Here is a 22448-nt window from a genome sequence, read left to right on the forward strand (position 1 = left end):
AGGTCATGGACAGACTACCTCCAACAGCTGAAGCGTTATTTTTTTTTTTTTTTTCCCATACCTGCATAAACCAAAGCAAAGGTGGGGCTGTGCCTTGTTGGGGAGAATAGGAGGCATCTGATATTTGTTCAGTTTGACTGTAAAGGGCGCTGAATGATTTCTCTTTCAAATAGGTGCTCCTCACCTGTGGATTAATTGTGCTTAAAAAAATTCATCTTATTTCACAGCTTCATTTTTTGTGTTCATTCTTTACCTGGAGTTCAGCTTTAAGAAAATGTGGGTATATTCTGCTCGACATTGGTTTTACATTTATACTACCTCTATCGGCCATAACATTTTGACCACCCATAACATTTTGACCACCCACCTAATATTGAGTAGGTCCCCCCTTTTGCCATCGACAGGACTAACCCTTTGAGGCATGGACTGCACTAACTAAAGCATCACACTGCCTCTACCGGCTTGCCTTCCTCCCATACTGCATCCTGGTGCCATCTCCTCCCCCAGACACACCCGGCCACCTTCTTCCATTTCTCTCTAGTCCAGTTCTGATGTTCACTTGCCCATTGTATAAAGAGAAATGGAGAAATTGGTTTGGGACTTTAGATGAGGCACATGATAAACATATGCCTTCATCCCTTTTAATGGATAAAAGGGGGGGGGGTTTGGGACTTTAAATGCGTTTTTTAACCAATAAGTAAATATAAAGTTGTTTCCATAATATCCAAACTTACCACCCAAACAGCAAACCAAATTCAACTAACCGTATGCAGTAAACAGAGGTTTAGTTGCACGTATTTGCAAATACATGATTAAGCTGCATTCCTCGTCAAGGCTCTCTGTGTACTGCAGTCCTAACTATACTTTTAAAGTCTCAATAGAGGCACATAATTGCTGATGAGTAGATAGAGGGCAGGTGACCACTATACCAATCATAGGTAGGTGCAGTGACCCACCCCCAGTCAACTGCCCTCTATCTACTCAGCATTTATGTGCCTCTATATTGAGGAGACTTTAAAATTTTAGTTAGGACGGCAGTACACAGAGCCTTGACGAGGCCTGCAGCTTAATCATGTATTTGCAAATGTGTGCAACTAAACCTCTGTTTTTAATGCATACAGTTAGTTGAATTTGGTTTGCTGTTTGGGTGGTAAGTTTGAGCCTGGTTATTATGGAAACAACTTTATTTAGATTTACTTATTGCTTAAAACGCATCTCATTTAAAGTCCCAAAACCCCCCCTTCACTTGCCCATTGTAGGTGCTTTTTGCTGTGTGACATGGGTCAGCATGGTACATGGCTGCCGCTGCCCATACACCACAAGGCGTGATGTACCTTTCTGTTGGAACCAGCATTAAAGTGTTAACCACCCCAAAAACAGAATTCCGATTCTGGTCCCTTAATGCAGATTATACGTGTAACGGTCACCACCGTTGACGACCTTCCATCCCAGTCACGACAGCTTATCGACACTCCAACCGACAGGACCCGATTCCCATTTCATTTGCCCAGAATCAAGACGAGACACGCAGCTCTGTACTTGTTCCAAATGTAAAGATACTTTAATGATTTCGCTCAGTCTTTTTATATAGTACAACAGGTCACAGAATTTACAGGAACAATAAAACTGCCCCCCCCCCCCCCAATCACACACTAAGGCTAATTACTAAACATTCCTCAATTACTAACAACAAAAGCCTTCACCCACTCCGTCTCTGCATACCGCTTGACACCTCTGAGCATCAATAGATTGTAGACAGGGTTATCACACATAAGCAGTCTTTAGTATGCATAATTAGAGTTCTGGGAGCAGACCTGGGATTAACACCTGTCCGTTACAACACCTTTACACAAGGACAATGGAATGTCCTCCAAGCCCTGATGCAATTAGCATGTCACTAGACTAATCATAGAAATGAGTCATAGATTATTGACTGGTTGGGGTCACAATTAACCAACATCTTGTAGTCTCTCAAGATCCTGCAATATGAACTGTCCGTGATGTCAAATCTCATGTAATCCATGAATTACGATTCACTTGCCACTCCATGCCCAAAGGGCACAGAGTGGACTCAGACCCAAGAGTTATCAGTGACGCTGACACAGGAGTATCCTCCATCCTCACAAAGTCTCTTTGTCCCGGGTCATTCCGTTACAATACGGCACAGTGCTTTTGCTGTGTAATCTGCCCCCTCTAAACTGTTAAACTTTCTGTATGACCCTCTATACTGATCACAAAAATCAGGGCTGCTGGGCCCTGACCATTGTGGTCAGAGTGCGTCATACACTGCTGTGCTCTCCTCTCACCCCCTCCCTGCCTGTCGGCTCCCTTTGTCTCCCCCTGCCGCTTTTGGGGGAAAAAAACAATTGTCACTGCCAGCCACTCTTGGAGCCTGGCATAGCACACTGTAAATCATTTTAAAAAATGTTATCTCCCTGGCTAACGCCAGATGGAGATCACAGCCCCTCCTGCAGAAGCCATCAATCGGCGCTGTAAAGTGTCCGAGCATTTGCAACGCTCCATTTTTAAAAAAAGACTTTCATAGTGTGCTGTGCCAGGCTCTAAGAGGGGCGTGGACTTTCCAGCAATTTGCGCTAGTTGCTCTTCTATTGGATCTGACTGCATGGGCCTGCCTTTGCTCTCCATGGTGGTGAGTCTTGGCCACCCTGAAGTCAGTTTATTCGTTTTCCTTCCTTGGGCCACTTTTGGTTGGTCCTGACCAATGCAGACTGTTTAGCCATTACAATTTAACCCCTTGTCGGTCGCTTAAATCCTTAAGATTACCCATTTATTTATTTTTCTGCTTCCAAAACGACTTCAGGGACATGTTCGTTTGCTACCTAATATAGCCCACCCACTTTCAGATGCCATTGTAACAAGATAAGTTATTTACTTTACCTGCTCATGCTAATGTTAAGGCTGATGGGTGGGTGTATATGTATATTATGAATTACCTTTGTTAGAGACTAAAGTCCTCTCAATGTTGGTAGGTACAAAGTAAACATTTTACTTCTACATTTCAGAAGTTAAGCAAATTTGGATCGTTGGAAATTCTGTCATATCTTGGGCTGCTGATGAAGCAAAGAACTATCCCTATGGCCAGAACCTGGGATTTGAACAGGAAAACGCTGTCATCCATTGGATGGGCAAATCCAGCATGCAGTGGAGTGATTTGTTAACAGAACTAAGTTTCGATCGCTCACTGCTAGAATCCCCAGACATTTTAATTATCCATCTAGGCGGTAGTGATTTGGAGCATGCAAATCCTTCTAAATTGCTGAATTCTGTGCATAGCGTCATTCCTGTTCTCCTCAAGCGTTACCCAAACGCGACACTTGCCTGGTCAATGATGATCCCCAGATCCAAGTGGATGATGACGCCTATGGAAAAAACCCGAAGAAGGTTCAATCGTGTAATTTTTGATCTTGTTTGGAAGGCGGGGTTCAAAGTGATTTGGCATAAGGAAATCGAGAAACAATTTGGTGCAAGAAAACAGGGTCCGAGTCATACAAAAGATGATTTTGACCTCTTTAATGTAAATCTCATGGACTTCATTAGACAGACCTTAACTGGTGTGACAGAAACAGGCACTGTTTAGTGCCCCAAGTGTAATTGTGGTGAGCGCTTATTGTCCTTTTTTTAAAGCTGAACTCCAGGAAAAACGTAAAAATACAAACTTTATGCTTCCTCTTATAATTTTAACTCCTATGGCAGGTGCACTGTTCAAATGTATTCTCGCCTGTGGAGCCATGTTCAAGGGACATTTCTATATCTCATGTCAAAACCCCCTTGTTACTGCTTTTTTTTTTTTTTTTTTTTTTTTTTTTATTGAATCATGATGGGCAGTTATGATTTGTTGCCTGCTCATAGAAAGGTAGTGATTTACCAGTTGGGTGGGTTGAAGTGGGGGGCTTCTGTATCCCATTGGAAACCGTAGAGCAATTATGAAACATTGAAATTCAAGCCAACTGTAAAGATCTTTACTTGAGGTGGGCCCCACTCTGTACAGCTGTGCCTGGAAATATTTTTCTAAAGACAATAGGTCACTTTTACCAAAAAATTGCCTATGCAAGTAAGGGGCGCCTGTATAAAACAAGGGTTTTCCATGTCCTGCCATGTTAGAACATTGCCAAGTCTTTCAGCTGTTATGTTAAGCTCCCAAATGCTGTGCTCAGGGAGAGTGGGTTTAAATGAAAGAGGGCTTGTTCCTGTGATGGAGGTGGACAGTAGCAGCTGGGAGTTTTTTTTTTTAGCAATATCCTACAAACAAAGCAGGATGAGGGAAAGCTTTGACTTTGGTAAAGCAGTAAGAAAAAAATGTTTACTGGGTCTATGCAAGTATGTCTTCTTGTAAGGTGCCAGAAATCATGCCAAATCTAGTGTGATCTTCACTACCCCCCTGTGGGCACATTGTACCTTTTAGAGCACAGGTGTCAAACAGAAGTCCGTGGGCCAAATCCGGACCGCCAGGCCATTTCATGTGGCCCTCGCACCTAGGGTTTTCTTTTTTCGTCAGAACCCTGCACACTGGATAGCGCACTCCTCAACCCTGCACTCTGTACACATTGCACCCCTGAACTTTGCACATAGCACACCCCCTGATCTGTGCACATAACGCACTCCTGGTATTGCTCCTTTAAGATACTCCCACTGGTAGTGCAATTTGTGGTTGAGTTCCTGCACCAATTCTAAGAAAAAAAAGCCCTGGATAAATGTATGTACTCTTACAAATACAACCGGCCCTTTTGAGGGCAACCATAATACTGATACGTCCCTCAACGAAATTGAGTTTGACAACCCTGCTTTAGAGCATGCTGCCTCTTAAGAGCTTGGACAAGGCCAACACCGGAAAAAAAATTGTAGGTAACTTTGTGGGTCTTTCACCTGGATGTGGGGCTCAAAATGGACCATCCATAGTGCTTTCTGTACATTTTGAAGCACTTTATTACAATGAAATACCAAGAGACTGCAGTACTCCTAAAACAGCCTTTCGGAAGGTCCGCTGGTCTTGTGCTTGTCTAGCCCAATGTATATGGCAAACTAGAACAAGGGTGCATTTCATGGGGCGAAACATGTAGGGCTGGGGCTTGAGTGGGGACTACACATACCAGTGGGATCTCTGTGGAGTGTGGCCTTTTTCTTGGTTTTTGCTGGATTTTATTACAATGTTAGTGATGCCAAACACACTTTAATTTACTTTATCCCGTGTCTTTGTATGTAGATGATGGCACTGTAAATATGTATTTTTTTGTACTGTCTGCTTCAATCAATATCCAACTGTCACATGATGTCCACTGTATTCGGTCATGACTTGCCCGTAGCCTTTGATTGTCTTGTCAAATGTACCCAATTGCCACCTGTGAGCCCGTCCACCACATCAGTGAATTCTATATCGTGAGAAATGTAGGTCTGATTTGCCGTGAGGTAAACAGCGACTGTGACGTGTCCTAAAGACTGTACAGAAACCCAAATCTATAACTCGAAAATCTTTTTTTTTTTTTAGAAATGTTTAAACCTTTTGGCCCCTTTCACACAGGGCAGAATCTGCCTGCTCAGCGGTGGCTCTCAGCTGAGCGGACCGATGACGGATATCGGTTGTCTGATCTGTCGTAACATATACCCCCCCATCTGTCAGTTCTTATCGAATCGTATGCCAGCGGGTGACAACGGAAATATGTCCGCTGACATCCACCACCCCATAGAGCCCAATGGAGGGTCCAATCGGGTCTGCCTAAACCAGTGGTTCTCAACCTGGGGGTTGCGACCCCCTCGGCGGTCAAATGATGATTTGCCAGGGGTCACCAAATCCTGGGCTATTTCTGAAGCCCGTACTGTTCTCTCAGGAAGGGAAATGATAAGAGGGGGAGGAACAAAGAAGGGAGAGAAAGGAAAAAGAGCAAGAAAGATGGGGGGAAAAAAACAAGGAATTGGGATAGAGAGATAAAAGGGAAAGAGAGAACAAAGAGTGGTACATCCTAAAATGTACTACAAGGGGTTTTAATAGTGTACGAGTTGAAGGCACCCAGGGAGCGCTAAATGTCCGCTGGTTAGGTGCACAAATTACTTGTCTTGCCTTGGGTGCTTTCAACCCACGCTATGAAACTCATTTTACGGTTAGGGGTCCCCACAACTTGGGAAATTTTATCAAGGGGTCACGGCACTAGGTTGAGAACCACTGGCCTAAACGAACAGGCAGACCCAATCGTTCTGCTGGTGTAAACGGGGGCCTTTATTTGTGGGGAAAAGCAAACAAGCATTGAAGCTATCCGGGATCCTCAAGTTCAGCTATAAATTGCCATTTACAACAAATACAAGGTATGACCACTTTTAAGCCGTATGGCACAGGTATAGAATTGTGATTTGCCAAATCACCAGATTACTAATGAAAATAAGCACGTGGCTTCTGTACAGGTTGTAAGTGATTGGATTACAAACTGAAGTTATGCTGGAACATCTCGTGTTCTTTTCCCAAACCATTTTTTTTATTATTTGATAAATAAAATTGAAGGTGAGGGGGGGTTAGCATTTGTAAAATATTTTAAGTTACATTCGTAGCCATGTAGGCCGCTCTCCAAAAACAAACCTTTTACTGGTCGTTCACCTCCCTTGCATAATTAAAGTAGAAATGTAGGCTAAACAAATATTTGTCTTTAATACAAGACCCTTTTTTGTATTTCGGATCTGTGCAGTCATCCATTGTATAACTGTTTCTGTGCTTTTACATTTGTCTAGAAGTTCCATGCAATACTTGACCATTCTTGGCTATTCACTCTCCCTGTTCAGGGTGACTGGTCTCGTCTTGTGTTTGCCCCCTCCTGTAGTCTTTATTTTTTTTTTTGCAGACCGCTTGTAGCGGGTGGTGTCTGCTGGTTCCCCTCCCCCACACCTCTGTGCTGGCGGTGTACAGCAAAATGTCACTACTTTGGTGCACACAATGGGTTTGAACTGTGTCCTCTATGGAGCATGCTCAATTTCAGTTACATTTTAAGTGCTTCATTGCCTCCTTTTTTTATATCTATGCAATCTTCGGGACTACAGTCACACGTGTGGGGGTACACCCAGTGGAAGATTACACTTCTCCATCCCTCCATGTCCTTCTATTGATAAACTTTATAGGGACAGGATATAAAATGCCGATTTTTATATTTCCTGAGAAACTCAAACGCATAGTTTTAGTCTAAATCTGTATTGCATATATCCAATGTAATTGCAAATACCTGTAAAGAAAGCTTTGGATGACGTCTGAAAAAGAATACACTGGCTCTGCCTACACCATATTGCACAACAAAATACACATTTTGATATTCAAGGTTTATAGGGAGCTGTACGACAGTTATTTGATATTTTATAACCTAATTTTAATTGATTTTAAGTGGGTCATGTGTCTGGCACAGCACCAATTGGGGTGTTGGCCAGACACGGACCTCACAATATAGAGCATCTGCAGAGTAACATAAGCCCCTCCCCCAGAGCACCCTATTACAATCTCTAAGGCATTAACCACTTGCCGACCAGCCACCAGAGTTTTACTGTGGCAGCATGGAACAGCTGGGCGTAAACAACATTGTGTTACTTCGCTTTCGCCCTGTGGCCACTTGGGGTGCGCGCCGCCGGAGGCACGCTCGCCCCCGGAGCCAATGCGAGTGCCTGTCGGACGCCGGGCACCCGTAATCGCTCGTGGCAGAGCGAGAACTGGATCCCGGTTCTCTGAGGGGAGAAATTCCGTTTGGGTACCGCGTTGCATGACCGCACAATTGTTGGTTAAATCGACGCAGTGCCAAATTGTAAAAAATGCTCTGGTCAGGAAGGGGGTAAAATCTTGCTGGGCTGAAGCAGTTAAATGTACTTTACATAAAAAAAACTGTTTTGCAATCCATGAGAGAATTTTACTTTTTTAATGTAGAATGTAAATTGCTCTTGTACAATTCTGCATCAATTTGTCCAATACTGTAATTTTTAAGGTCGATGTGTAATTCCTTGACTTTTAGCATTTGAGATGGTATATTGTGATTACATTTGGGGGGCTTCTAGTTGTTACTACTACATGTTGCTGTTGGACGAAACGTGTTGAGCCCCGAAAAACATATTGCCAACTTTTCAATTGTGTTTAATAAAACATCGACTGTTTTTTCAATTGTTCTGGTGCTCCTTGTTTTTTTTTTTTTTTTTTTGTATACCCAAAAGTTTATTACTATAGCTGAACTATTCCAGTTAACCAGTTAATTATAGATCTTGATGTAGTGTTAAACAGTCAATAAACTAGTATAAAGTTTTAACATATTTCAATGACACCTTTTTACAAAGTTATTCCATTGATCTGCAAGTGCCGCCATCTCCTCAGGACTTGTGCCCCCCCCCTTTTTGGTTGGATCTGTGCTCACGCAGTATTGGTCTGAAGCTGGGACTACATTTTCAACTTTGTAGCTCAGTTTCTGCTGGTCCCTCCTCCATAAGGCCAGAGGACCAGCAGAATGTAAACCTTTTTTATATAAAAAACGTTATTTTTATGCAGAATTTCCTGTCCTGCCTCTGACTGAAGCCCAGTACACGTGGGCTGAATGTCAGGCGGCGCCCAGCCGACATTTGTCCCCTGTGTACTGAAGCCAGCCATTCAGCCGGCTTCTGTCAAAGGGTCATGACCAAAGCTCAGCAGGGGAGATCGCTATACTAACATCCTATCGGTACAGCGGCTCCTGAGCTTTGTTTTAAGGCAGCTGGGTTGAACGAAATAAAACTATGTACCAGGCTTAAGCCCTGGTTGGGTTTCAAAACATGTTGGACTTGTGCAGTGGAGCAAGGCTGAGGCCGTCTTACACATGTTGACGCTGCATCCATCTCGTCATAAACTTTGTAGATTCCTTGTGCCTTTTTTAGAGCTCTCCCATCCCCAAAACATCAGTGAGCCACCACCATGCTTTACAGTCGGGCTGGTACTCTTGTCGCTGTTTGACAAAGCCCTTATGGTTGTGACCATAAAGCTCTATTTTGATTTTGTCACACCAGATTAGTGTGCCAGAAGCTGAGGCACGTGTTGAGCATATGTAACCGGATCTTCTTGTGGCACTGGCTTTTTTTCTAGCATCTAATGTTCAAGTATCGTGTTGTGATTTATAATTTTTTTTCCCCATCAAGTTCCATTACCATGCAGGTCTTTTTGATGGTTTTCTGCTGCTCACCAGGGTTCATTATCTAGCCTACTCAGTACATCCACGCAAGAGCTAACAAACTCGTGCACACTAATTGCAATTTTAACAGCCACAGATGTGGAAAATGGTACCTTTTTTTTAATTGAAAATTTTAAGCTGTGTATAACCTTGTGTCTGTACCAAGGCCAAAGTTTCCAAGGTATGTCAACTTTTGGTCAGGGCCATGTCGGACGTTTCTGTCACTTGCTTCCTTTTTAAATCCTAAAAAAACAACTAATAATGGCTTCAGGGGTTAAACCCCCTGTACGCAGACTCCCCACACGGGAGGGTTTACATGGACGCCCTCCCGGCACTCTAAGCACGCGCTTTATCAGTCTCTCAGCTATAGCGTGGGCGTGAAGTGGTTAAGAGTTTTTTGGGGGTGGGTTGGCACGATCCGTTATCTTTTCAATATTAATGCCAAGATTTCACAATTTCTGCCAGGGTGAGCACAACTGTCTGCTATAGGTTTAATTTAAAGTAAAAAATGTGCTGTGTGCATACAGAAGTATATACAGTGTGTATATTAATATATTCACACTGCTGCAAATCCACTGTCCTATGCAAACTGCTGGGAGTGTCAGTGCACATATCGCAGTGTGATCTGCAAATTTAGATAGGAATCGGATCGCATGGGTGTTAACACCCATGAGGTCCGATTCTGCTGCGGAAGAAAGTGTCCTGTGCGAGTTTGATGCGAAAACAGCCATACGATTTGTATGGCCAAAATTGAATCTAAGATCGCATGTAATTTGCACTGCGGTGCGAATCACATCCGAACTCTGACGTCGCAGCAGTGTGAACCGGCCCTCATGGTGGTTAATGCTGCTCTCACAAGGTATCTTTGATCTTTTGAGTTAAACCAGAACTCTTGAGTATATCTAGTGATGTATAAAGAATTATTGTAGAGCAGCACTGGGGAGGGGAAAAAAAATAATGCTCTCAGGGCTGCTTTTTGTTTACACCAGTGCTGGGGGACTGTTAACTTTGCACCATGTTGGGTTTTAATTGGGGAACCATCAACAGGACAGACTTTTAATACTGCTATTTTACCAGTTTGGGCTCCTCTTGATCACCAAAAGCTGATCTGTTAATTTTACGTAACGCTGTGGGATGGACAAGGCTTTATTATGGTAATGAGCCCTTTACCCAACACATTTTAAGAAGTTACACATTAAACTTTTTTTAATTGTTATTGCAGAACCACAACCTAAAGAGATATGGATTCTTGGGAACTTTTGGGTAAGCCAAGCTGGTCGCAAAGCAATCCCAAACCTAGGACTCGACAAGAGACAATTTACCGTCCGTTGGATGGGCAAATCCGGTCTGCTTTGGGAAAACTTAATTCCAGAACTAAAGGAGTCTGTCTCAACACTGGGAACACCAAGCGTTGTATTCATCCATGTAGGGAGCAGTGATCTGGGGAATAAACTTTATCAAAACTTCAAATCTCACGTGAAAAGTGATTTATCTCACCTCTCAAAGTCTTACCCGAATACGGCCTTTATCTGGTCGCCCATACTGCCCAGAAGTCATTGGATCCACAACAACATGGAGGACTACAGGAAAGATTTTAACTCTGAGATTTCCATTTGTGCAGAAGAGTGCGGCTTCCAGGTGGCTTCGCTCAGTTTAGTCGAGGAAATGACTCTAGAAAACTACCGAAGAAAATTTGGCAGGGATTCATACAGTTTGGATTATATTTGCGAAGTCTTGAATACGTACATCAAAAGAGCCGTAGAAAAGGAAATAAAAATGAAAGGAGCTGTTTAATGAAAGGACAATTGGGACATTAAGACTACATTTACAAAGACTGTTGTGTCTGAAAGCAGCTAGACGCCAGTAATTTGCATGTGAAAAAGTTGAATTATTTCTTCCAAATACTTGCGAGTTTTAAGTTTAGCTGCGTTTTTTAAAGTGGAGTTCCACCCAGAAAGTAAAATGTTCACAAAAATCCCCCAAAATTGAAAAAAAATGTTACTCGCCCGAAATACCTGTTGCTATGCGGAAGTCCAAAATAGCATCAAACATGTCCGGTGTGTCCGCCATAATGTTGCAGTCGCGATAAAAATCGATCTCCGCCATTACTAGTAAAAAAAAAAAAATTATAAAAATGCCATAAAACGTTCCCCTATTTTGTAGAATCAAATGCTTATTACGAGAGAGAATGTATATATTTGTTTGGGGGGGGGCGCTATTATAGCAAAAAGTAAATGCTTTTTTCAAAATGTTTCTCCATTTTCGTTTATAGCGAAAAAAATAAAAACCGCAGAGGTGATCAAATACCACCAAAAAATCTCTATTTGTGGGGGAAAATGGGAGCCACATCGCACGACCGCAATTGTTAAAGCGACGCAATGCCCAATCACAAAAAATGACCCGGTCATTTGCCAGCTAAATCCTCCTGATGCTGAAATGGTTGAGCAAGCGAATAGAGCTGTGTCGCTGAAACGCTAGTGCTTACCCTTGTGTGCTTGAGGGCTGGTTCTCACACGGCTTTGCTTTTAGAACATCCGATCTGATCCCAATACATTTTACCATAATGTCTGTGTCCACCGTTTGACAGCTTACCAACTAATGTTAGACCACGTCTGTAAAGAAACGCTAACAAATGTTAGGAACGCTAACATTTCAGGTGAAGATAGTTGAACGCCGACGCAGCCCTTTTCTTCTAAACGCAGCTAAACTGTGAGCAACTAAACATTCCTCATGTATGAATAACATGGTTACGTTGCGTTATGTCCATCTGCTTTTAGAACGGTCTTCTAAATGCAGCTTAATTCTGAGATTTTGTGGTGCGCTTGCGGGACAGAGAAAAGTCCTGCAGGCAGCATCTTTGGGGCGGTGTAGGAGCGCTTTATACAAAGCTCCTACACCACCCCTGCCCATTGAAATGGGCAGCGCTTTGGAAGCGCTGCAACAGGGGCTGTTTTAATCCTTTGGCCACTAGCGGGGCGGTTAAAAGCACCCAGCTAGAACCCGAAAGGCGACGGTAAAATGCCACTAAAACTACCAGCGCGCTACGGCTAACTGACCCGCCGCCCCAGTGTGAAAGCAGCCTTAACGCTTAACTCCCAGGTTTCATTTAAATTTTAATTAGTTCGGCCCACGCTGGTCCAAATTATTTCCCTCCTTAATACATGTCCTTGTTACACTATATGAACCATATGCAGCATTGGCTACATAAAGTATAGTTTGTGTTCTGATGGTGCTTTCCATTAAGTTTGCAGAACAACCATTCATAAAGTACCTTGTAATTTTTATCAATTCATTCGAATAGAATGGTAATCAGAAGAAATGACTAGCACTAGGTTGGTGCGCCCTTTTTTTCTAGCTATAAACACCCACTGTTCTGAGGGGGGCTGCAAGACTCTAGACTTTGCCTTAAACTGAAGACTGGACTACACCATCCGTGTCTAGCGAAACACCTGAGCGCAGGAGATTTTTTGTTCTGTTGGCTAGAATGGTAATGTCATGATTGTCACATCAACCAATCACAGGAAGCCTTGTAATCGTGTTTAAATGTAAAGCTTCCTGTTACTAGTTGAGCAGCGCTCAGCCCGACTTTATTTTGTTCTGAGGACAGGAAGTTTCCCGAGGTGGAGGTTGTGACATCAAACGCCCTCGTCTCCAACTTGGCCATTCAGAGGAAGCCTTGTGTTCATCAAAAATGCAAGGTTTCCGGTTATGAGGCGGGAAGTCCCTATCAGCTGCATACTGTATGCAAGGCTCAATTTCAAGTCCTGGGTTACTCCCCACCAGTTGCTCCACCCAACCCCTACCCTGCCCCGCCCCTAATTGCGCCCTCATAAATTATGTCAGGAAATGACAACTTAAATGTGTTATGCAGAATTAAGTTACAAAAATAAATATTAACAACTTTATCAGTTCCCCTTAGCACAGGCTCACCAGTGCCCATCAATGCAGCGTGACCCGTGCATTGCAGCCTCACCGCCAACCATAGCAGCCTCGCCAGGGCACATGAAGTGAGAGGGCGGCCCGATCATGACTGGAGAGCTGCGGCATCGCTGAGCGTGAATAGCACGCGGTTACAGCTTGCATTACAATTGTCTTTGCTCGCCGCCGCACACAGCCCCTCCTCCTGACCCTGCGCCTGTGATAGACAGAACACATCACAGTATTGTACCCTTATTCAGTCTATCACAGGCGTGGGGTTAGGAGGAGGCGGGGCTGTGTGTGACGGCGAGCAGAGCGCAGACCATTTCAATGTAAGCTGCAACAGTGTGCTATACCGCTCGGTGATCCTGCTGCTCCCCCTTCGACCCATCTAACCCCCCCGGGTGATCACTTGGCGAACAGCTGCCAATCAACCCCACCCGCTGCCGTCGCTCACCCCCCCTCCAGGCTGATCAGCTCCTAGCCAGCCCTTAAAATCTTGTATGAGGGCTGCTGTATGTAGCTGTAGCAGACTGCTGACCGGTGGCACATGCTTCAGCAAAGGAAATGGTTCATTTGGACCATCTTTGTCCAGATGAACTATTTGAAGGTAAATGAAACCTGAGTTAAATTTTTGTGTATTCACGGTCTATATATTTTTTTGGGGGGGGGGGGTGGGGTTTGTCAACCCTTATTCCTGTGACTAACTGTTGGCCGCCTGCATTACAAAATGCTCAGTGGACACTGTGGCCATAGTTAAAAGAAAAAAAGGCTGTTTTGCCAAGCTTTCCAAAAAATTGAGCTGAACGATTTTCGTTCTGGATGAAAATGTTCACTTTAATGGATATGTTGTATTTTGTGTAAAATTGATAACTTTTTGGAATTGTAGTCTTATAAGCTTGATCACAAATGCTTTGAATAGTTTGTTCATTTTCATTGTTGGTGTGGATATGTTCAAAATAAAGCATTTTTTTTAATGCATAACAAGGCGCTTTTATTCCTGGACAAGGATGTTGTCTACATTACTAGGACATTGGTATAATTTAAAAAAAAAAATCATTTTTTCTTTTAATTGAATGAAGAGTACATTTAAATATTTTTGCCTTTCTCATATGCAGGCAGCAGTTTGTGCCATTATAAATATGAATAACGGAGATCAGGCGACACATGATCAGTCAGCCAGGAGTGCCTCGGTGTTGCCAACCTACCAGATTAAAATTTACTGACACGACACCCAAAATTTCCAGAAGTTAAAAAATTTGTTTTAAGTACAAATATCATAATTTTGCCTACAAATATGCAATTAGACATGTGATTTAAGGTAGATATTAAGGCAAAAAAACATTTATTCGTTTTTCGATATAGTATGTAGCTCAGGGACAGGACTCAAAAGGGAAAAATTCCCTCCTGAGCACATAAACATGAAATTTACTCTGTAACACTGATGGCAGTGTTCAGCAGCAAAGATTCCCAATACAACACGTCCTCTCCGGAGTCAGTGACAGTCTCTCTCAACACCAGGTGGTCCCTCCACTCCAAACGGCATTGACAGTCTTGCCTTGCTCCCGTCCCTCAGATCTGCACACGAGGCTCTGGCCCCCTTCACTTGGCACCCTTGCACCATGACATTACACAACACTCTCGGGCACCACCTCCACCAGTCCCGTCCCCTGCCGGCACTGACTGAACACACTGTAGAAGGCACTTGGACGGTTTCGGCCACCTCCGGACAAGAACTGCATATGCGCGGTTCCGAGCAGAGTGTCGCATCCATATTTTTACTAGCAACCTTTTCCTCTTACTGGCAGAAGAAAAGTGCCCATTTTTTTTTTTTTACGGTTGGCAACACTGGTGCCTCGCCTGTACTGTTTCTGCATGCAGAATGTGTCTGTAATATCTCTAATGGTGGTTTATGCTGCTCTCGTACAAGGTGTCCTCCATATTTGGGGTTAAACCAGAACTTTTAAGTATAATTTAGTGATGTAAAGAATTATTGTAGTGGGGCAACACTGGGGAGGAGGGAAATATTGCTTCCATAGATGCTTTTTTGTTTAAACACTTGCGGGGGGACCATTAACTTTGCTCTGCGTTGGGCTTTAAATAGAGAGCTATCTGGACAGAGTGGAAATATTGCTTTTACCAGCTTGGTCTCAATCTTGATAAAAAAAGGTGATATGAATTTTGCTTAATGCTAGTGGGTTGAGGCTGCGTTATAAGCCCTTCACCCCTGCTATACGGCACCTTGAGCAGTGCAGGAACCTCATCTAAGCAAATGCGTTTTACTGGTAAATGTGCACTGTCACGCTGCAAGTAACCACATCAACCGTGGACCTCTACTTCAAAGCATCTTCAAAACTAAAATGACCCAACACATTATAGGAAGTACACATTAAACTTGTTTCGTTGTTCATTGCAGAACCTAAGGAGATTTGGATTATCGGGAACTTTTGGATAACCCAAGCTGCTCGGAAAGCACAGAGTCAACCAGATGGTGCAAACCTAGGACTCGACGCGGAACAATTTACCGTCCGCTGGATGGGAAAATCCATGCTGCTTTGGAAACAATTAATGCCAAGAATAAGGGAGTCTGTCGCTACACTGGGAGCACCAAGCATTGTCTTCATCAATATGGGGAGCAGTGATCTGGGAACGAGCTATGCGAACTTTCAACAGTTCAGACATCATGTGAAGACTGATTTATCTCGCCTCTCAATGTCTTATCCAGATACAGCCTTTATCTGGTCCGCTATAATGCCCAGAAAGGAATGGTTAAACTCAGAACTGGAGGAGCGCAGACAAGTATTTAACTCTGAAGTTGCCATTTGTGCGACAAAGTGCGGCTTCCAGGTGGCTTCTCTCCCTTTAGTTGAGAAGATGGCTTCAGAAAATTACTGTGTAAATGCTTCATACAGTTGGTATTATATTTATGGTGTATTTAATACTTGCATCAAAGAAGCCGTGGAAAAGGAAATAAAAAAACAATTAAACCAATAAAACCCACACTGTAGCTATCTGAAACTAAACGCAGGGAACGTTTACTTGCATACAGTCTACTTTTGGACACTGCATATTTTGCTTCCCAAATGCAGCTGAACTGTCTGCAACTAAACAATTCTTCTAATCATTATGTATGATTAACATGATTACTTTGCGTTTTGGGAGTCCAGCTGCTTTTAGAAAAGTCTTCACACTCTGAAACCTTAGCGGAATTTGCCTTGTGAAATGTGAAAACTTTTTTTTTTTTTTTTTTTTTTTTTTTTTTTAAGGTTCCAATGGTGCAAAGTGATAGTCATGTGTACTCTATTCAGGAGTTTTAATGTGTGTTTTGTTTGATAATTTTCTGTTGTAATACATAAGCGAGAGAATCTCTCTAAAGGGAGGGAGATCCATTCTTAGAAGTCGCCAAAACAGGTGTCATTGGAAGATTTCCCCGTTATTCCTGTTCTGATGCCAACTCTAAGAATGTTGGACTTTCTATCAACACTGGTGACAAAATGGAGTTAATCTAAATCCAATTTTTATTTTTTGCCCCCCAATCAAGAGTGTCTGTATACTTGTGTTACACTCGGATTCTCAAGGCTTTTGCCCTCCTTTTTTTTTTTTTTTTTTATAATTTTATCTGATTTTGTGTGAAGCCTCCGTTTGCCAGGCATTTTTTTTCTTTGCTACCTAACTCCCATTTTTCATTTAACTTTTTAAATAGTTTTGTATCCAACTGGTCCAAACTTATTTCCCTCACTGATACATGCACCCTTTATCAGTGCTATATGAACTATCGGCTACATTGGTATACAGCGCTGTGTTCTGATGGTGCTTCCCATCCAGTTCCCGGAACATAATCCTAGTCATGGAGTACTTTTTTGTTTTTTTACCGAGGAAGAGGCTAAGATGGAGATGTAACGGATGTCACGATCTCCACCTCAGTCAATCGCAGGAGGCCTGTTATCATTGATAAAATCCCAAATCTTTCTGTAAATGGCTTGCTGAGCAGCACAACCCCCCCCCCCCCCCCACACACACTTTATTTTGTTCCAAAGACAAAGTTGGCTGTGGTGGGTGTTGTGACTTCAAATGCCTAAGTCTTCAACTTGGCCGTTCAGGAAGCCTTGTCATTGAATAAAAATGCAAGGCTTCCGATTCGATTTCGTTACGGGAGACAGGAAGTCCCTATCCTACTGCCAGCTGTATCTGACGATAAAGTAAAGTTCCACTTTTTGGAATCCCAAACCCCCGTCCCCCCCCCCCCCCCCCACCCGCCGGGTGTCACATTTTGCACCTTTTAGGGGGGAGCCGTGTAATCAAGGTATTTGCTCCCACTTCCTGGCATAGATCATTGCGGTGGTCACGGTGACCTACGCCTACTGTCCCCCGCTGTCTGGGAGACGCACAGGTCCCAGAAAACAGCAGACCAGTGAGGTCACGCAGCGCGAATCGCGCATGTGCAGTAGGGAAACAAAGTGAAGGCTTCACTTCCTGATTCCCTTACCGAAGATGGCGGCGGCAGCATCCGAGAGCCGACAGATTTGGCTCCGGCTGCCGACATCGCGGGCGCCCTGGACAGGCTAGCGCCATATATTAAGTCAGCAGCTTCAGTATTTGTAGCTGCTGACTTTTAATATATATATATTTTTTTTCCGGTGGAACGCCAGTTTAGTTATTATACTGCTGACCGTTGGCACATGCATCAGTGAAGTAAATGGTTCATTTGGACCAGCTTGGTCTGGACCAACTTTTTGAAGGGAATTGAAACCTGGAGTTAGGAGGTTGTATATTTACAGATGGAGATATTAAAAATAAAATGTTTTTTGCTAAAGTAACTCCAATGCCCTGTGACTACCTGTATCTTATCTGTTGGACTTGTGTAAAAAATTATAAATACTCAATACTGGCCATAGTTTAAAATGTTCAGTTATGCTGAAATTTCAAAAAGTTTAGATGAACAGTTTTCGTTCTGGATGAATATGTTCCTTTTTATGGATGTGCTGTATTTTGCGTAAAAATTTATACCTTACTGGTGGTTTTCTGTGTATGCGAATGTGCTAGTCTTAAAAGCTTGAACATAAAGAAATGCATAACACTTTGTTAATTTTGATTGTAAACAAACATGGTATAATAAAGCTTTCTATATTGCTAAACAATGAGCTTGTTTTCCTTGAGAATGGTGGTGTCCACTTTGTCAGGACATTGGTACAATTGAATAATATAAAAAAAAATTAATTGGATGATCAGTAAATACATTTTATATATATATATATATATATATATATATATATATATATATATATATATATATATAGTAATTTGTAGCAAAATTGATATGAATAACAGGCAGGGAGATCGGGCTACATGCGCATATTCAGTCAGCCAAGATCTCGAATGATGGTTTATGCTGCTCCTTTTTAAAAGGTGCCCTCCCATCTTTTTGGTTAAACTAGAACTCTTGTAGATCTAGTAGTGTCCATTTTTTGTGGTGGGGCTGCACTGAGGAGGAGAATATTGCTTCCAGCGCTGCTTTATTTATAAACACTTGTTGGGGAAACAATCACTTTGCCCCGTGTTGGGCTTTAAATGGAGAGCTGCCAACAGGACAGAGTGGAAATATTGCTGTTGTACCAGTTTGGTCTCGTCTTGATCACAAAAGCTGATTTGATTTTTGCTTAAAGCGAATGTCCACACAAAAATTAAACCTTCACTGTCCGGATTCCTCCCTTCCCTCCGGTGTCACATTTGCCACCTTTCAGGGGGAGGGGGAGCATATACCTGTCTAAGATAGGTATTTGCACTCACTTCGGGCATAGACCCCTGCAGTATCTTGGGGGGGTCTATACCCGGGTCCCAAAGCACTTTTGTATGATAACTTGCATATAAGACTTTAAAATTAGCACAATTTTTCATGTTCGAATCCCATAGACTTTAGCAGTGTTCGGATGTTCGAACAAATTTATTGCCTTTTCGCATTTTCTGATGCAAACCGAATTGGGGGGTGTTCGGCTCATCCCTAGTAAGGAGAAGTTGGCTGGCAGCAAAGCGGTATCAAATCTCAAATCGCTTTTTACATACCTGACCTCTCCAAGTCTTGCCTAAATACGGCCTTTTTTCTGGTCCACAATACTGCCCAGAACGGAATTTTTTTTTTATTTTTTTTTTTTTTACCTGCAGGACCATTTGTGCAAGAGTGTGGCTTCTCTCGATTTAGTTGAGTAAATTACTACAGAAATTTACTCTACAACTGATGTTTCATACAGTTGGGATTATATTTATGGTGTCTTGTACACACATACATCAAAGTAGAAATAAAAAAAATTAATGGCGCCAATTAACGAATAAAAACACATAGCAGCTATCTAAAACTAAAGTGAGCGTTAATTGCAGATAGTCTATTTTGGGAGCAGAGCTTTACTTTTCCTACAACGCCTGCAATTGAACATTGCTAATCATATATGAATAACCTGAATACTTTTGAAGTTCAAAAGAGGGATTTGGGGTCTTTTTAGACCCCCTATCCTTCCATAAAGAGTACCTGTCATCACCTATTACTGTCAAGGGATGTTTACATTCTTTGTGACAGCAATAAAAGTGATCAAAATAGTTTTTTTGCAGAGACAATGTAAACCAACAAATATTCTAAAGCGTCCCGCGAGCTCACTATGCAAATGCAAGTCGCGCCCGCACATGTAAACTGTGTTCAAATCACACATGTGAGGCATTGCCGCCATCAAAGCAAGAGCAATAATTATAGCACCAGACTGCCTCTGTAACTCTAACCTGGTAAGCGTTTATTTTTGAGTCGCCCATGGAGTTTTTTAGGTACCGTAGTTCGTCGCATTCCACGTGTGTGTGTGTAGTTTCAAAGCATAACATGTTGGGTATCTACTTGGTGTAACATCTTTCGTATTACACAAAAAATTGGCTGCTTAGTGGTTTTTTTTTGTCATGGTGGTGTCTCGTCCCCCCCCAAAGTATTGAGTTTGAAAGACTGCTGCGCAAATACTGTGACATAAAATATTTCAACGATCACCATTTTATTCTCTAGGGTCTTTACTAAAAAATGTTTGGGGTTCTCCGTAATTTTCTAGCATAAAATACAGATTTTAACTTGCAAGCAACAAATATCTGAAATCTGCTTAGGCATGAAAAGGGTTAAACACTTGCTGGGAGATCATAAACTTTGCCCATGTGCTTTAAGTTGGGAGCGATCAATGGGACGGAGTTTAATATTGCTATTTTACTTGTTTGGTCCCATCAAACTTTGGTCACAAAAGCTGATTTGGCGAATTGTGTTTAATGCTGTCGGTTGAATGAGGCTGCGTTTTATGATAAGCCCTTCATCCCCGCTATTCAGCACCTCCAGCACAGGAACATCACCTTATCAAATGCATTTTACTAGTAAATGTGCGCTGTGTAACAAGTGCCTACAAGTAACCACATAAAATGTGGACCTCTGCTTCAAATCAACATCCAAAACTAAAATGACGCAACCCATTTCAGGAAGTACACATTAAACTTGTTTCATTGTTCATTGCAGAACCTAAGGAGATTTGGATTCTCGGGAACTTTTGGGTAAACCAAGCTGCTCGCAAATCAAGTCAAAACCTAGGACTCAACGAGAAACAATTTAAAGTCCGTTGGATGGGCAGTCCCAATCTCCTTTGGGAAGACTTCATTCCAAAACTAAAAACGTCTGTCTCTGCACTGGGAACACCAAGCATTGTCTTCATCCATATAGGTAGCAGTGATCTGGGGAAAAAAAAAGACCATGAAAAGTTAAAATCGCATGTGATAAGCGATTTATCTCAAATCGCGAAGACTTATCTGAATACGGCCTTTATCTGGTCTGGCTTACTGCCCAGAAAACAATGGCTTAGTTCCGGCCTGGAGGACATCAGAAAAGAGTTAAACGCTGACGTTTCCATTCGTGCGAGAGAGTTTGGCTTCCGGGTGTCTTCTCTCCGTTTAGTCGAGGAAATGACTCTAGAAAGGTTCCGTAACAAAACGGGTTCATACAGTTGGGATTATATTTACGGTGTCTTCAATACTTACGTCAAAGAAGCCGTGGCAAAGGAAATCAAAAAAATTAAAGGAGCCAATTAACACATTAAAACATGCTGCAGCGATCTGAAACTAAACGCATTAAGTTTAGTTGCATATAGTCCATCTTGGACGCAGCTCTTTCCTGTTCCTAAACGCAGCTAAAATGTCTGCAACTAAACGTTGCTCATCCATTATGTATGAATAACATGATTGCTTTGCATTGAGTCCAGCTGCTTTTAGAAAAGTCTTCCAAGTGTAGCTAAACTCTGAAATTTTGTTCAGCTAAAATTGGTCTTGTAAAATGTTTGTTTCTTGGGGGAATTTTTTTTATTACTTTAAGGTTCCCTTGGTGCAGAGTTTTATTATGGTGATAATCTATTGAGGGGTTTTATCGTGTTTTCTTCTTCTTTTTTTTCTTTTTTGGTACTTTTCTGTTCTAAGTAAGCGAGAGGCAATCTTTGCAAAGGTACATAATCCCCACAGCAATTATCAAAACAGGTGTCCTAATTGGAAGATTTCACCGTTATTCCTGTTCTGATGCCAGCACTAAAAATGTTGGCCTTTCATTCAACGCTGGTAACAAAATATGCTGAATCAGCTGGGAAGAATCTAAATGCAACCTCCCATCCCCTCCCCAATTAAAGTCTGTTGTATATTTTATGTTGAAGGCTTTTCTCCTTTGTTTTCCTGAGACCTTTTCTTTGTTTTAAAGCAGAGTTCCGCCGAAAAAAAAAAAATCGGCAGCTACAAATACTTAATTCCTGCACAGGGCGCCTGCGATGTCAGCACCCAAAGCCAAAATGTCCCTTGGCTCTCTGGAGGCGCTGCCATCTTCTATCAAAGTATCGAGCCTTACAGCTTCACTTCCTGGTTCCTTACTGCGCATGGGCGAGTAGCGCTGCGCTATCTCACTGGTCCCTGATGTCTTCTGGGACTTGTGTGTCCTTTGTGGGGGCCGGACATGGTGTAGATCGCCACAGATACTGCAGCAAGCTATGCCCAGAAGTGGGAGAAAATACCTGTATTGGGTATCTGCTCCCTCTCCCCCTGAAAGGTGCTTAATGTGCCACCGGAGGAGGGGAGGATTTTTATTTTTGGGTTTAACTCCACTTTAACCCTAACTCGAGGCTTCATTTTACCTTTTTTTTAAATATTTTTTTCCAAGCTGCTCCTGCTATACAGCGTTCTATCAACTATGTAGCATTGGCTACTTAAAATATACAGCGCTGTGTTCTGATAGTGTCTCACCTAGTTTCCAGAACAAAATAGTCTGGCCGAGTGTTGCGCAGCCATTCATGAAGTACTTTGTATTTTTATCAATGAACACAAGGCTTC

At 42.5% G+C, this 22448-nt stretch overlaps 1 protein-coding gene across 12 annotated transcripts in view; it reads left to right on the top strand.

Annotated features, from left to right (window-relative positions):
- The window catches only part of LOC120943001 (nuclear factor 7, ovary-like), a 166985-nt gene that overhangs the window by 61017 nt on the left and 83520 nt on the right, over positions 1–22448 (top strand). The window contains exon 9 of one of the 12 annotated variants that reach the window (XM_040356032.1): positions 20608–21773. The exons of 9 other annotated variants lie outside the window; for them this stretch is intronic. In XM_040356032.1, coding sequence (XP_040211966.1) covers positions 20608–21173 — 566 coding nt within the window. In that variant the 3' untranslated portion in view covers positions 21174–21773. Of the gene's footprint in view, positions 1–10386; positions 11122–15498; positions 16183–20607; positions 21774–22448 lie in introns of those variants that run through there. 2 more of the 12 variants (XM_040356031.1, XM_040356024.1) reach the window with 2 other exon arrangements.

This window comes from Rana temporaria, chromosome 6, assembly GCF_905171775.1.
Source record: "Rana temporaria chromosome 6, aRanTem1.1, whole genome shotgun sequence".
In the NCBI taxonomy this organism is placed as follows: Eukaryota; Metazoa; Chordata; class Amphibia; order Anura; family Ranidae; genus Rana; species Rana temporaria.